The sequence below is a fragment of the Suricata suricatta genome, chromosome 3, assembly GCF_006229205.1.
Source record: "Suricata suricatta isolate VVHF042 chromosome 3, meerkat_22Aug2017_6uvM2_HiC, whole genome shotgun sequence".
In the NCBI taxonomy this organism is placed as follows: Eukaryota; Metazoa; Chordata; class Mammalia; order Carnivora; family Herpestidae; genus Suricata; species Suricata suricatta.
The window spans coordinates 136,314,950-136,332,152 of NC_043702.1; the positions used below are offsets into that span (position 1 = coordinate 136,314,950).

Consider the following 17,203-nt stretch of genomic DNA (forward strand, 5'->3'; position numbering starts at 1 on the left):
AGATACAGCTACCAGTATTACCTGTTCTTTGCATTTTCTTTCAGACTCTAGGACACACATCCTAGTTTGGCTTAAAAATATTTTTTTAACGTCTATTCATTGTTGAGAGACAGAGAGAAATACAGAGTGCAAGCAGGGGAGGGGCAGAGAAAGGGGGAGACACAGAATCCAAAGCAGGCTCCAGGCTCTGAGTTGTCAACACAAAGCCCGATGCAGGGCTAGAACCCACAAAGTGTGAGATCATGATCTGAGCCAAAGTCAGATGCTTAACCGACTGAGCCATTCAGGCACCTCCTACTTTGGTTTATACATGGATTAAGTTATTTTTTTTTTCTTCTCCCTCAAGAAGAAGGGACTCTCATTTAGGTCCCTATCAAAAAGGCTACCTGAAGCAATTTAATCCTGCATCAGGAAAGGGTCACAGGGAATAAAACACAAATGCAAACACACAAACATACATACAGACTCCGTGTAGATCAAGAAATAAGGTTGTGAGGTGCTGAGTAATGGAAAATAAAGCAGAAACTCCTGTCTCATCAAAAAATACTTTTTGAATAACAGCAGAGCACAGCATCCAAGAAAAAGATGCCTCAAGAATGATATCGTTATTATAAAATAAGATTATTGACAATTTTAATTAAGCCGAAGTATTTAAAGCTAGCCCCATGAAATAGATTTTCAGGCCAGCTCAAGTCAAGAGCCAAATATCATCATCTGATAAAACATCTTCCAGAAATAAAAACATTGTGAAGCTTTGGAACTTATTAACCAGATTTAAAAAAAATAAGAAAATCTATACTTATTAAGGAAAAGGTAATTACCCTATCATTTACAAACACATATTAGCAGTAACATACCCAGATATATCAGTAGGGTGGTGGAAGGGTTTAGATAAAAAATAATTTTAAAAAGATAGTAAAATAAAGAATCTTTTATCCTAAAAGAGAAAGTAGAATTTATTTTGAGAAAAACAAAATAAAATAAAGGGCCTCTGTAAGACAGAGCCCATACAAAAGAATCATCTAGCAGTTGCCTATGCTCATCAAAATGATCTCCTTCTCAAGGAATCTCAGACACATTGAATTGAATATGTAGTATCAGCTTCAGAACCCTCAACCAGCCACCTCCCCTCTCTCTTTGTCTCCCCCAGAAGTATCCATATTACCTGGGTCATCACTCCTGAGCATCTCTTTCTGAAAGGCCAGAAGAGAGGAAAGTCTTCTTCTGGCCCAAACCCTGTCTGTCCCCTCTTGGCTCCATCTTTAAAATTCTTTCCCAAACTAACTTCCATGAAAATTTCTCCAACCAATCTTTCTATTTTTATTTAATCTCCTCTGCCTTCCAGGTCACCATAGTATTCACCTAGCATCATACTCTGTTCCTTTCTAAAATTTTCCATTTGTTCATCTCCCATTGAGTGAAAACCCAGACCGCTTATGAAGGCCGACAAAGCTGTGGCCTGTTTCCCCCACATCACTAATGAGGCCCAACCACACCGGCATTTGCACGGGCCCCAGAACACACCCAGAATGCTCTCGCCTTTGCATTTGCTGCCTTCTCTTCCTGGAACACATGACTGGCCCTCTCTCATTCAGGTTTCATCGTGAATGTATCTGTCCAAGAGAAAGCTTGTCTGAACACAACCCTTCTAGAGGAGCCGGCCCCCATCATTCTGTCTCAGTAAGCCACTGTTTAGTCTTCAGGACATCTGCATTTTCTGAAATTATCTCATTGAGGTGTTTCTCGGTTGGTGGTTACTCCTCACTAGCACAGCAGCTCCTTGAAAGCAGGGCTCTCGTCAGTGAACACAGTCATAATTCGTGTGGATTATGCCTCCTGCGTAGAACAATGCCTTTCAAAACTTATTATATGTTTAATGAATAAATGAATGCATGCATTTTAATTACTTCTTCCTTTAGATGAATAGCTCTTCCCACCAATCGTCTTACCTCTCAGACCTCTATAAGAGCTAATATGTTATCTGAACATGGTTCATGAATACAAAAATATTTCTGAATGAGGATTCAGAAAAAGAATTCAGCCTATTCAGTGTGTGGCCAAATGTCCAAAAAAAGTCATATTCAGAAAACGATGTTGCAGATCAATATATTTTTTCTTGTATGAATGATAAGCTCTTTTGACCATGATTAAATGTAACTTTGTCTTACAAGAGTTTATCTTGTGACAGCTGGGAATAATCATCTCCGCTTTTGTCTTGCATTCAGTCAGCTGTGCCTGGACCAGGACAAATGGAAAACAGCAACAGCCCACCTCATGGTCTGAGAAGCAAGAGTAAATTAAATGTGCTGAGAAACCATCACCAACCCAGTAATATTTCCATTCTCTTATGGACATTATGCAATTAACACTGTGAATTTTATTTTACCTATAAGAACCATGACACCAAGGCGAGCTTCAAAGTCAAGAGTAAAAAGACTTCTGCCACATTCACTAGCTTTGCTGAAGAAACACCGAGGTCCTGATCAGCTGAAATGTCGCTGTCTGAAAAGACGCTGTCCATTAAAGAGCATAGGTTATAAACACTTCTATGGCCATTTTAAGGAAAATAGTGCCTTCCCTGTATTCCCTATGAAAAATAAAATATAAGAATTCTAAATCCTTGTAAAAACTCTGCTTCTCCATTCTATTCCATGCAGGTTCGCCCAGCTTGGAATCTGTTAATCAATCCTGACCACACTGTCACCCTGTTGGACACACACACAGCACCACAGGTCCAGAGTGTGGTGACTCTTGGGTTAACACAAAATCTCCCTAAGAACTCCCCTTCTAATCTAGAGGAGACGTGACATATTTCTGCTCTTGGTGTTGACACCAAAATATCTAAATGGACACAAACCAGTGCCTCTTCCTCCATAAATTTCAGAATCCACTTCCCCGGTGCTATTGGCACAATCCAGATGCGGACAGCACAGCACATCCAAGGAAAGAGGAGTTCATTCCATTGTATCTGTCACCTGGATCAAATGTTCTCTAACCGACCTGTACAGTACCCAAATAACAGTGACAGGAAAGGGGACATTTTCATATGCCCAAAAGGAACACAACCCATTTTAGCAATTCCGAGTTTCTGATGAATCCCTATATTCCTCTAAGTGAGTTTTAGCAAAGTAGGAACAGAAGCATAACTGCAGAAAAGGAACTTTACAATAGTCAAGAAACTATGCTGGGTCCCTAAAAATAGAAAATTGAAGAATTAGAGGCTCTTTTCCCTGAAATGTGCATCAGTATAAGCCATGTGATCGTCTGATGGTGTCTTTTGACATTCTTCTCCTTTTCCACAGTCCTGACATTCACTGCTTTGCTTATTTCTCCAAGCTCCCTTTACTGCTTTACCACCAGAGAACACATTATCCTTCACGAGCATCTGGGAAATTTGATTTCTTAGATACCCCTACAAGGAATACATACATTTTAACTCACCAGTCTGCAAATATTGGCATTTTCACTCAACACTATTATAGACTGAGGACACACTAATTAGAGCTCTCCCACATACATATAACAAGAAATTCTACATAAACTGGAGTTTTCTGAGGAAAAACTAGAAGCAAAATGGAGTGAAGGCAGTAAAAGATACTTCTGGGGAATAAAGCCATTCTGCACAGAGAAACTATGTTTCCCCAGTCAAACGGCTATAGGCAGGGGGTACATAAGAACATAAGAAAAATCAGTTCACAAAATGTAAGTAGTCCTAAAAACATCATTTACTAGAGACTGATCAAAATCAACCCTTATAAAAAGGTTTGGTTACAGATCTTTAAAAAAAAGGTTTTAACAATTTTTAAAAATGTAGATAACATAAACATATATTTGAAGGGATAAATGTAAATCTACATATCTGTTATGCGATGTTTTAATTTAACACTAAAAAGGAAAATATCAAAGTATGGGAATACCACCGTGATCTTGAAGACTGTGAGGTGCCCAATGGTCAATTAAATTTTTAAAACCTCACAAGTTTGGGTAAAAAAGGCACACAAATGAGTGTTGAGATTCATTCATCCTTGTTAAGTGAAAACTAATGGATTGGGGAGAAAATAAACCAGGCTCCCCTTTTCAAACAGTGTTTTCAATAACCTAAAAGAAACCTCCACAGTCACTGGGATTCTTTGCCTGAGGACATCATTCAACAATTCCAACACAGAAAGTAATAGAAATAAAACAGGGGGGAAGAAAAGGAAAAAGAAAGAAAGCAGGGCGCCTGGGTGGCTCAGTCAGTTAAGTGTCCGACTTCAACTCAGGTCATGATCTCGTGGTCAATGAGTTTGAGCCCCGTGTTGGGTTATATGCTGACGGCTCGGAGCCTGGAGCTTGCTTTGGATTTCGTATCTCCCTCTCTCTCTCTCTGCCCCTCCCCTACTTGTGCTCTGAGTGTGTGTGTGTGTGTGTGTGTGTGTGTGTGTGTGTGTGTGTCAAAAATAAATAAACATGAAAGAAAGAAGAAAGAAAGAAAGAAAGAAAGAAAGAGGAAAAGAAAGAAAGAAGGAAATATAGAATTAAAGCAGAAGACCACTCTTGTGCTAAAGTATGACTCCTCCTCCTTGGAACATTGCCCACAGCACAAATGGACACTTATCAAAGTCTAAACTGAGCAGAAAGCAGTTAGAAAAAAAAAAAAAAGATAAGTAAAATAATCAAGGGGCCACTCTAAGTGCTAAGGACGAGATTACAAAATAAAACTATTAGAAAGACAGAGACCCAAGACACACATCATCACAGATTATCAAAGCCGAAGGAGCTGCCTGAGAATGAATTCTAGATGTGGTAGGGAATAAAAAGAAGAAAGATAATGTTGCTATCTTTAGAAGGGAATTACATGACTTAGTTCACAAAATTCATCAGGCAAATGGCCTAGAATTTGATAAAGGACGTAATTTGATGAAAGATCAGTGAGAAGAAAAACTTTATTGCGTAGAATGTAGGACACACATCAAGAGAAGGTACACACTGAAATGCGGTGACATTCAAACAGTTTAGATAATAAGTTTATGAATATTAGATCCATACCAGATTTTTCATAATGTCATGAGGCTCAGGGGAAAGTCATCCCTTTTAAAGTTGGTTTTGTAAAAGGAATCATGGCACTGTTTGCAAACGTCTGTTGGTAGCACAGTTAAGAGTAGAAATACTGAGCTAGATGAATTACTGTTTACTGTTCTTGACCCATTCAAATGCTCATAAAAATGAAAGGCAGAGAAACAGCTGAAAGAGATAAAAAAAAATCACCTCATTCTCTTACTGATAAGGATATTACCTAACATATGTGGGGATTTAAATGATATCTAAAGCCAAGACTTGAAATATTCTGGAAGCATTCCCTACACAAGGGTGAGCAAAACAATGGAGCCGGTAAAATGGCATGCATCCGTGATGCTATGCATGTAAACTTCTGTGTGGAAATATGTGTGTGTCTCGGCTGACTCTTGGTGGAGGAATTTTAGATGTTTACTGTTCCTTTGCATCTTCTTGTTACCACTTGAATTTTGTATGAGACATTATTGTTGCTTTATGAATGTCAGAAAGCAAAAAAGGGGTTAAAGGCTTGTAATCCTAGAAGTAAAACATGAACTTGTTTTGTCCCTGCAACTATTTCCCTTTGCCTCTCCCCTTTCCGACTCGATCCATCTCTTCCCTCCAGGTAGAATCCTCTGGCCTTAAACTGCCTTCCCTGACTTATATCACCCAGTCATGTTGAGGCATGACTAGCGCCCCACCACACAAGTTTCAGCATCATATTTTAGCTGCCCGTTGGTGGCCTCATAATTGGGCTCTAGTTTTCCATGACTATGACTTTGCATTCACGTCTACAGACCTGCTGCGCCTTCCACTGCCGATCTTTGCTAGTAAGACCGCACAACAAAACACAAGGCTGAGTGGACTTGGGTTAAACATTCTGTGCCTCAGTTTACTTAGCTGCAAAAGGGAGATGATGAAGCATAACCTGTTTCCTGATCAAATGAGAGAGAACTTCTAGAAAGATGCCACTGCTTCTAGAAAGAGGCAGCCTTGGACTGAAAATGTATTGGTTAGTTATTACCACTAGACACTGTGTTGCACACAGTCCTATATAACTATCTGTGAAGCAGGCACTGGACATGAAGTTACAAGAATCAATCTAATCCAGGTGCCATTTTGTCTGTTTCAGGACAGTTACAAATGTGAACTAAAAAATAGATATCTAAGAGATGTGGGCATTAAATATATGCCTTAAAGTGTAAGACAGTTCACAGTCATGATTAAATACAAACATGGTCTAAGAACTTTGGAGCCATCATCATAATTGCTATTAACAGATCTATACTGGTCAAATTTGACTCAGATACTATTTGACTGGGCTTTAAAGTTGAGTCCTGTTTTTAGCTTATACTAAATAAATCCTCAACCAAAATATGCTCTTCAATATCTTCCTGTGTATATAGACTTTCTCTCATTCCCAAACAACCATTCCAGCAATCAAATAATGGCCTAGCCCTTGTTTTTAAGAAATATTCTTTTTAATCACATTGGTTTGAGTAATATTTTATTAATATACAAAACTCACATAGAACTTTTCTTTTCTTTTTACCAATATTAACTAATTAATACTCACATAGCCTTTGGAGAGAAAATCATTTCCTGACAAACTACTTAAATGCTCTATAGTAACAACCTGAAAGTATAATCAGAAAACAGTATATAAAACATATTTCAATTGTTACTTGAGGTACTTACACATGTAAAAGTATTTCTGTTTTAATCCTTCCTTTCTGCAAATGAAGACAGCATGTACACATGCGCAGGAAGGAGCAGCCAACCTAAGTCTGCTCACAGACACTAGTACAAGGGCGAGTCTTTCAGACTTCTGTATCTCCCTTGGTGCATAATTCCCTCTTACCATTGTCAAAACTGCATTCCTGAGTAATCGTCTCTGTCAAAGCCCGGTCCTTTAAGTGACTTCTCAATAATTGGCTAAAATAATCCAAACTACAACACTGTTATATATACAAGAGGTTGACCCATTAGACTATCTGCTCGGCTTTTTCCAGAGATTAATCCAGAGAACAAGGAAAGGAAAGGCACTGATAAGAAAAGAAAGTTCTTTTAGAAGTCTTCTGGACAAGTTATTATGTCCATAAATAAAATGACAAAAGATGACTGTATGCTTTCCAACACTGAAGCCCAATATTTAACAAACTGGACACTTACTCAGACTGGAATGATAGCTACCAAACTATCATGTATAGAATCTTGTGGCATCACTCACTACCACATCCAATCAACTCTAAACTTGCTCTTAATGTGCCAAACCATCCCATTTACCTTTAAGAAAGCTAATCTCCAACATAAATAGACTCCCTTCCTTAAACACCTTCAAAAGCTCCCATGCTGAGAGATATACTTCTTTTTTTGAAGTTTATTTATTCATTTTTACTGAGAGAGAGAGAGAGAGAGAGAGAGAGAGAGAGAGAGAACGTGCAAGTAGGGGATAAGCAGAGAGAGACAGAGAATCCCAAGCAGGTTTCTACACGGTCAGATGTGGGGCTCAAACTCCTGAACCATGAGATCATGATCTGAGCTGGAGTTGGATGCTTAACCAACTGAGCCACCCAGATGCCCCTGAGAGATATATTTCTAAAATGTTTTCGTTAGGGGCTCCCTAAAGGCAAAGAAAAATAGAACCCCAAGAGGTTTGGGGGCCCAGGGTGACACAGTTCCCTCAAATGAGAGCTATGTTCTTAAAATCTTAGGTTGTAGATCAATCACAGATCTGAATTTTGGATTTTATTCCATAGCGGCTTCTACCTGTTGAAATGCTCCTAGGACCATACTAGGATCTCTGCTTGGCTCAACCTGGACTCATTCCCCAGGTGATCTCATCCAATGGCTTGACTGGAAAAGCCTTCCGTAAAATGATGACGTCCCAATGTGAACCTTCAGCCTGACCTTTCCCTTCACCTCAAAACTCACATTTCCAGCATCATTTTTACGATACATCCCATTTCCCACTTGGCATCTACACTTGGATCTCCTCAGAGGCATCTCAAATTTAACATAGCTGTGCTGGCCTGGAATCTGCCTAAGCTGTTTTGCTGAAGTACCTGCCCAGAACTGTCCGTTGGTCAAAGGGTGAGACATGCTGAACAAGAGTGTTGCTTTCTAACCGTGTGCTGAATAACTTCTGAGCGTTCCGACTAGCTTGTAGGCTTTATTTGTTGATAATGGTGTGATGGATGATTTGCACCTCGGGGAGACTCTTGAAAAGCTCTCCTCTGAGGCTGGCGGTATACCTAGCAAGAAAATGCCTTTGTGAACAGCAGGGGTGTGACCAGCCAAGACGTCATCTTGGGCTCCCTGGTTCCAAGGTATTCCATGCAAACACTGGTGCTTCATGACCTAAGAGAGAAGTCAGTGCTGGCCTGGCCTGGCAGAGGGAGGCCTTTGCTATCATACAACCTTTGCCTACTGTGCCCATCCTTGCTGTTGTTATAAAATTGATCACTTTCCTGCCATGGAGATCTAGAAGTCCTATTATTTGGGTCCTGTGAATCTTTTCAGTAACTAAACCCTGTCTAACTGACACTATTCATGCAATGTCCAACCCTAAATGCCTGGCATCATCCCCTAACCAGCTCCTCCTTCACTTTTTCCCATGTCTGGAAAGTAGGAACTATATTGTTTTAGCTCCTTAGGACAGCACTTTTGATGTTTTCTTTGACACCTCACCCTTGCACTGTAAGTCTTCTCCATTGGTAAAACCCATTGCCTTCCCTTCTAAAATATACCCGGGTAATATTTTACCATATCTTACAGCGCCCCCTGCTACCACGTTGGTTGAAGCCCCTGCCCCCAGTCTATCACAAGGGTTATTACAACAGACAAATAACAGTTCCGTTTCTGTCCACAGCCTCCCGCATCAACTCAGAGTGATGCTGGAGAAACAAGCCAGAGCAGGACACTCATCTGCACCAAAAAGCCAACTCCATACTGTAACTTACAAGGTCCTACAACACCTGGCCCTCGTTACCTGTCTGATGTCATCTTCTGCCACTCCCTCCTAGCATCCTTGCTGTTCTTGTACCTGCCAGGGACACTCTGATCTCAGGGAGGGCCTGTTTTCCCCTAGAATACTCTGATTCTGCACTTAACATCCAGTTTCTCTTCTACCTCTTCTCCGTGTCTTCCCAACTTTCACTTACTGGTTAATTTCTTCCTCAGTAGTCTAGCTCCAATCTCTAGGCACTTCCACTGTAGCTGTGTTTATAGTGGTCTCCTGCACTTGACTTTGAAGGAGAGAGTGCCTTAAGAGAAGCCATGTTTTGTTCCCATCATCTTGGTGCTCAAAAAATGCTACTGAATGAGGGAGTAAAAACCAAACTGAGAAGAAAGGACTAGCGCAAAGAGAATATAATCCCCTCCCCATGAGGGTCCCAAGAGACCTAGACCTGAGATGACCATATGACCTCTTGCAAATGCGTCAGTTTCTTCACCCCAAAACAGGTGGAATACCCTCTCCCTCCCTACTTTGGAGCAGGTGGCTTCTCATTCTCATTTCTCAAATGAGAAAATAAAAGCCAAATCTCCCATGAAGTATTTTTATTATCAGTGTAGAGATCATAGATTTGCCCTATCTTTATAATTGATTTAATTTAATCAATTAATCAATTTAATCAAATAAATTAAATTGATCCAGAATTGATTCAGCAAACACTGAAATAACGAGGTTGGAGGCCAGGTGTATCTAATGTAACCAAGCCTCCACTTGTTTGCCACATTCAAACAGGAGAAAACCAGGAAGTGTCCTCCCAAAAGAGTTAAAACCCAGGTTATATACTCTCCATTTTTACGTGGAGAGAGAGATAGGTTATGTAATATATATCGCTAGGTACCAAGAACTGTAATTTGATATCCACTACACTCTAATACCTGGAATAACAGGAAGCTTTACAGCAAACTTGATGTTTGTTAATTTTTTTAGAGGGAGTAAGTACGGGAGCAAAGAGCATAAGCTCTGGAGGGCATCCACTTAGGTTTAAATAGCAGTGCACTCTACACTTCATACCCTTGGAAAACTAAGCTTTCTTTGCCTCAGTTTGCATCTAAGTTAAATACAGATAATAAGGCACTTACGTTATATGACTGTTTAAGAATTAAATGAGATAATACAGAGAAAAGTTTAGCACAGCGCCTGGCACATAGTCAGTGCTCATTAAATGTTGGTTATTGTTAACGGTCGTCATGGCTTTTAAAACTTCGGAGTGTTTCTGCTTGTATTTCTGTACAGATATCACACTAACTGAAGTGGTCATGCTGAAAATCAAAGTGGTCAAAATACTTCAGCCCAGCAGATGCCTTTGTCTTGATATCTCTGCCCCCTCCTCAATCTTGCCTTGGCAGGCCGATGTCAGGAGAGCACTTAGAGGGGATGCGCACGTGGGGACTAGGTGGCAGAAGAAGCAGGTGCTCTCATGAGCCTTGCTTCCCCGTTTTTGTCTCTCTCCTCCCTCCCCTACCTCACCCTGTGATGCAAGCACAGCCTTTTATGAAGTTACCATAGCCCAGGCAGAGGTATAATTAATAAGCTGGGGCCTGGGGCCAAATTAGATTAACTGTACCTGACATTGGCCTTACAGTCTCGTTACCCATTTCCTTCTCTTTCCTCACTCTTCATAAAAGAAATCCAGAATTCCTTCTCTACTAACATGAAGACTGAATTTCTAACTTGTGCAGCCGGTCCCCCCTTTCAGCACTGAAAAACACTGAACTCTGAAAGAGCAGAGACTCCTGGGAATAACAGCAGATCAAGATTCCAAGGACCCGAACTCTCATCCTAACAATACTATCTGGAGTAAGTCACAGGCCTGCTGTGTGCTAGCTCCCTCATCCTTAGTACTGTGACAGCACTGCCTAATATACCTACTCATGAGGTTTTAAAGGATGATTCAATGGGAAGACAAATGTGGGGGAAATCCGTGGACATTTGCGAGAATCTTATTAATGAGATGTAATCTAATATAAGATTACTGGCTCATGTGCCTTCCTCCCTATTTAAATGCTGATCTGGATACTTGAAACCATGCCATTAAAATATCTCCTTTATCAGAAGAAACTTTATTCAAAGAGAGTAAAATAATTTCTTAAGTCCATAGAGTTATAAAATGATATGACAGTAAATAACAGACAACTTCTGAATAAGCATAAAAATACTTGAGATTTTCAAGAAGCAAAAATTCTCATCAGCAGTGAATATTAATAAAGCCAAAATAGATTCCTGTGTGGGGCAGAAAGAAAAAGATTAGATCATTGGTGAGCTCTGTCTGTATCCATTCCAAAAACAATAGTGCAAACATGATCAGTCTCCACCTCCAGATTGTCCCCCGCTGCCATGCCCTTCAAGTTATTCTCACAGTTATGAATAAATCTAGGTAGTACTGAACAGTGGGACCATTTTCAACTCCACACAGGGTTTCCTTCAGCATTGTCCTGAAATTCCAGCCATTTCTTTTCCCTGCTCAAGACCGACCACACCACTTCAGATGATAAGAACCAACTACCTGAATCAGATGCTTCAACCCAATAAAGGTGGAGGGTGGGGAGTCAGGGAGACTAAGAACAGCAAACAAACCTAACACTTTGCTATATCCTAAATGCTTCATAAGGATGATCTCTTTACTCTTCACAGCAACCCTGTTTTGATAGATAGACTTCCCCATTCCAGAAAGATCATTTTAGGCTTAGAGAGGAAAATTACTTGTTCAGAACGACACCTGTAGAAAAGTGCGCAATTGGAGTTCAAAACACATCCTATATGATCTCAACGTTTAGGCTCTTACCCCGTGCTTCTTCCAAGATAACTTAGAGCTCCTCTTTTAAAACTGTAGGGAAATGAGAATTCTTTTTTTTTTTTTAATTTTTAATGTTTATTTCTTTTTGAAAGAGAGAGCGAGCACAAGAGAGAGGGTGACGGGGGAGAGGTGTAGAGAGAGAGGGAGATAGAGAATCCAAAGCAGGCTCCAGGCTCCATGCTGTCAGTACAGAGCCTTATGCAGGACTAGAACCCATGAGCCATAAGATCATGACCTGAGGTGAAGTTGGAGGTTTAACTGACTGAGCCGCCCAGGTGCCCCATCTTTAAGAGTATTTTAGTACCTTTTAGGATTCTGTGGCACAAAGACAGAGTGAAGAGAAAGTGATCTTATGGAAGAACAGGTAATGGGGTAGGTGGGACAAGGCTTTAGTTGGCAGAGTCGCTGTCAATACTGAAAATGTTGCCATCAGCTAAAAACAGGAGAGGACTCAGTATATAAGTGTCTAAAGACCGTTTCAAAGTATAAATCAAATAGGTGAGACGCAGAAGTGTCTGAATATAGTAGGAGCTAAAAGAGAGTTAGAGGATTCTACCTTTGATAGCTTTGAATTAAACTTGAATAAGTTTCTACAAATAGAAAGGAGGATGTGCTTTGTTCAGAGAGGGGCATCAAGGGCAGAGGTAGCGTTTGGAGATCCATGGCAAAAGGGAAGTAAGAGTGAAAAAGTCTTCAAATAGGAAATTGGATTAAAGCCAAGAAGAATTTCTTCCCGCAATCTACTATTGCAACTCAATGAAATGATGCAAAACCAAATATAAGATGATGAAAAGCATGCTCAGATGATGACTCAGATCACTTTTAGTCCGATTTGACTTACACCAGTTAAGCAAAGTAGGTTCTATAAGAAAACGAATATCCGTACATTTAAAGTATTTGTGACAACCAGTCAGATCTCTCCTTGAAAGAACATTCTGAGACTCTCTTCTGCCCAGATTCTTGGTTTGACCAATGAATTGTTTCACGCAAAAGAAATCTACAACAAAAATACAGCTGCTTCCAAGTGGCCTAACTGAAACTTTTACATTATTTTGCGATTAACTTTTAAAACAAAATATTTTCCCATGAAAATACTGTCCCACTATTATGAGTACATGTAAATGATTTTTCAAGATTCACAAACTCCATTTTTCTGTGTAATAGTAAATTGCTTTCAGCTGGGATTTAGAGAAGCAAGGATCGATCACTTCTCTCAGGGCACATGAAAAGGCAGTTATCAGAGTGATACTTTGGCTGGGTTAAAGAGGAGAGCTACAACTTGTTAACCATGAGAGACCCCCTCTCAAGAAGGTCACACCACAAACTCATCGTTTCTGTCTTACGATGGCCCAGGGCATGGTTAAAACACTTTTCTGCCTTCGGTTTTCCACTCATTTGCCACAGCAATGATTCTCAGTCAGCACTGATCGGCTAACCACGAGGGCCTCCAGCAAGGCAGACCCACACCCCTGGGTGCCCACTGGCAGTTCCGAAAGGACAAAGAAAGACACATCAGGGAGACAGTGGGAGAGAAGGAGCGGCAGAGGATAAGAAGGAACAGGAAGGAGAAATAGAGGAGAAGCAGAAGAAAAAAGAGAAGAAAAGAGGGAAGACGTGCAGAAAGGGGACAGCCAAGCCAGAATGAAGTCAATGCTGAAAAGAGAGTGGAATAGGGCACTCATGGGTGCACCACTGTGCAACGAGTGGCCTCCTCTTCCTCTTGCTTTTTTCCCTGGAGAGGAAGCAGGGTAACAACTCCTCTGTGCCGTTATTACCTGGATGAGTTCGTCCAGCTCGGTCGAATTGACACAGGAGTGCTGGGAAATGAATGTCTGCTTCTGGATCACAATGGTGGTCCTCTGTGAAATCTCATGAGGCTGCTCCAATGCTTTGAACACGGTGGCTCCGATGATCAGATAGAGGACAACCACCAGGAAAATCGTGGAGACCGTCTTCCATTTCATAACATTAATGGTCGTGTCACTCTCCACCCGGGAAGCAAGCACTGTGGGTTTCGTGGAAAACGAGAGCCTCGGTTTGGAGTTCTGAGCGGCAGATTTAGGGTCCAGCAAGTCAGGTGCCGCCACTGACAACAACAGAGAGTGAAGGTTAGGTTGGAGAAGGGTACAGGGGTAATGGCTGGGCTTCTTTAGGGGATGAGCAAAGGCAGACTGAACTGCCCTGCTCTCCTGGTAGAGGTTCTGGAACCAACCAGAGTGTTCCTACTGGATCACATCTAGGACCACAGATATAGGTTCAAGGACAAGGGGCAGGTCTCAGCTCCCTGCTGCTATTGGGGTTTCAGAGAGGAGGAAGGAACAGGAGGTGGACCAGAAACTTAAAAAAAATAAATAAACAAAAGATGCCTGAGGTCTTCCTAATGAACTTTTAAATTTACATCTGTTCACCATTGCTCGTCAGCAAAGACTGAACTCCTAACACTTGCTAGTACTAGACAATCTCATGAATACTCATGAAGAAGGTTCATGGATTATTCCTGCTCTCAAGAACTTAACCCTCTCTACCACAAGCAGTTGACATAAAGAACATTCTTTATTTTTACTCAAAAATTCATTTTAATAACGGGATTGTATTATAAGTGAATTTGTGATCCAAACATGGTTGCTCAAAGTAAAACATTAGTCATTTTCTGGTAAAACATGATGGTAAGTCAACCACTCAATTGCCCAATCATTTCTTTTTTTGCCTACCCTCTAAAGTGGTTCATGATTAAACATTCTCTGCATCTTGTTATTCAATCCCTGGCGTCTTGAAAAAACAAAAGTATTGCTACTTCTCTGGCACAATCCTAGGCGCCACCAAGACATGACAAGTTCCTTCCATTTCAGCAGTGAACATTATCCAGAAAAAATTTTAAACCTTATCTTACACCTCAGATCCTCTGTACAAAGCTAATTGCTCCATTAGAGTGGCTTTATGTGTTCTCTTACAAATTCCCATACTCTGAGGTGACTCTAGATCCATTTATTATTTATCTCAGCTGTTCAAAAATATCATTAATGGATTTCTTCTTAGAAAATACAAAGATACCAGACTTCCACTTGCTAAGGGGGAAATAAACCATCTACTTCAGAATGTCTGATTGGAAAGGCCACATTGAACCCAAAGAGTTAATAGAATAGCAAAAAAAAAAAAAAAAATCAAATCAAAACAAAACAAAAACCCAAGGACAAAAACCAGGGGGGACTTGATAAAAACCACAAACTCAACCAGAATGATCCATTTAAGAGTCCACGATGGTCATAGATAGAAGTAAAATTACTCTGGTCTCTACAATAACAGGTTAGATAAAATAATAACCTAATCTAAGGACCACTTTTAGGTAAGTATATGAGAAATCACCACGGAACTGCATCCAAATATCCTTATAGGAACCAGAAATTACTTGAGAATGAGAAGAGGATGCAAAGTGTCAGTTCTCACAGGGCTAGGCACCCTGCCCTCACGATCACCATTGTGAGTTAAACCTTGGGACTCCCAGTTTGAGTTCATAAATCTTCAGTTGCCCGTCACAAGGAAGCTTTGCAAACAAAGCTATCTGAGGCCCGAGACCTAAGCAGCGTTATACAATGACAGATAACAGAGGGCTTCTCAAACCAGCAAAGCCCTGAATGGCTCTGACTTTGAAGAGATGAAGTCAGAGCTCTGATAGAGTAACTGTGGCCATGACCCCCCGTGGAGATTCCACATACGAACAGCACCTTCCTATGGTTGAACCTGCCCTATACAGGTACGAACATGTCCCCTCCTGATGCAGTCACCTGCTCAGAATGAAGCCACAAGCTAGTAGACACCTTCAACATAGTTAAATATGACATATGAGACCTTTATAGTTATAACGGCAACTTTACTCAAAATTAGCACTAAGTGTTTGATGTTTTAATTAAAAAAAACTTTTTTCATGACATGCTCATTACAGCTAATATCACTGTCACCTGCTGGCTAGCTACCCGGCTCCACCTCCAAGCGACTTAGCGTGTCTTGAGTGAAAAATAAAGGTCATAATCTAAAATTAAGCCATCTTCGGAATAAGAAGAACAGGAAATCCACATTATCTCTCCGAAAAAGGCTTTCCAAGCCTCTCCTCTCCAATTTTCTGTGCTCTTATATTTCTGGTTTTTCACATCAGTGGTTTCTAGTCTGCGGAACTGGAGAACACCGAGACTGTTTACCTTAATGCTCCCAAATCCCATTCCTAAATCCCAACGCCACACTAAACCATCATCATTATACGCTTTTGGGGAAAAGAAGCAGATATGTTTTTAAAAAAGATTGTGTGTATGTATTACGCTAACACATTTCCTGCTGAAGTTAAATTCTTTGAAGCTATTGTCTTATTTTTTTAATTAGTAAAATATATATAAATGCACATTTGGCAGACAGAACGGACAGCAATTGGTGAAATACCAAAATAAAAAACCACAGCCTGTCCTCCCCAGCTAACACGGGGAAGGAACCTCTATGTTTCCATCTCCACGACGTCTGATGTATGACAGGGGCAGAGATGCTCCTTAGAACAAGGAATCAAAGAGTCGTCCCTTCCACACACTGTCATCACCATCACTACCTCCCTCTGCCTCCAGCACAGCACAGTCTCCTCTTAATCCAGGTCGCCTATCCTCACGCAGGTATGCCTTCTACGCTCTGGCGCTCCGGGCCGCGGCCGACGACTCAATAGCAAGAGAAACGAGCTTTTTTTTTTTTTTTTTTTTTTTTTTTTTTTTCCCAGCAACACTGCCTGTCCCACCTCGCAACGGGCAACAAGTGTGACCAGGGTCACCATGCGTCCTGCCGGTATGCCGCTCCCGAGGGCTGACCCTCCTCCTCCTTCGGAAACTCCCCTAGGTGTCCCAAACCCATCCCCAAGGCAGATAGATGCCAAAGTCCCAGGCACCAGCGGGAGAGGGGGGAGAAGCAGCCAGCAGAGGAGCCGGGGATCGATTTGCCTCCGAGCCGAGATTATGACCCAACACCACGGACGGGAAACGACGGCGGAGAACGTCCGCTTGCTGCCAGCGGAGCCTTTGCAGCCCTCCCGACCCAGGCAGGGGAGGGAAAGCGCGGGGCTCGGGGGTGGGGGTGGGGGATCACCCGGGGGTCTCACCTCCTGCTCTATAGCCGGGTCTCTCCCGAGAGGCGCTGGGAAGCATGAGGCATGCAGCATTCAAAAATGGGTTTTTTTTTGTTTTTTTTTTTTTGGAAAAAGACGGACTTGAAGCTTTTACAAACACGCCATTGTACTCACTTCTTATTCAGAGTCGGGCTGCGCGCTCCGAGCTGCACGGGCAGGCATTTTCCCCGGCTTTGTTTTACAAGGTGGGGAGAGCAGGGCTGGACGC

At 41.4% G+C, this 17,203-nt stretch overlaps 1 protein-coding gene across 2 annotated transcripts in view; it reads right to left on the reverse strand.

The window, feature by feature from the left end:
- The window catches only part of KCNK2 (potassium two pore domain channel subfamily K member 2), a 130,627-nt gene extending 113,433 nt beyond the window's left edge, over positions 1-17,194 (reverse strand). Inside the window, exons 1-2 of one of the 2 annotated variants that reach the window (XM_029935277.1) lie at positions 17,110-17,194; positions 13,619-13,929 (exon numbers count right to left, since the gene is read on the reverse strand). In XM_029935277.1, coding sequence (XP_029791137.1) covers positions 13,619-13,929; position 17,110 — 312 coding nt within the window. In that variant the 5' untranslated portion in view covers positions 17,111-17,194. The other variant, XM_029935276.1, reaches the window with a different exon arrangement.
- Between the last annotated feature and the right edge of the window lie 9 nt (positions 17,195-17,203).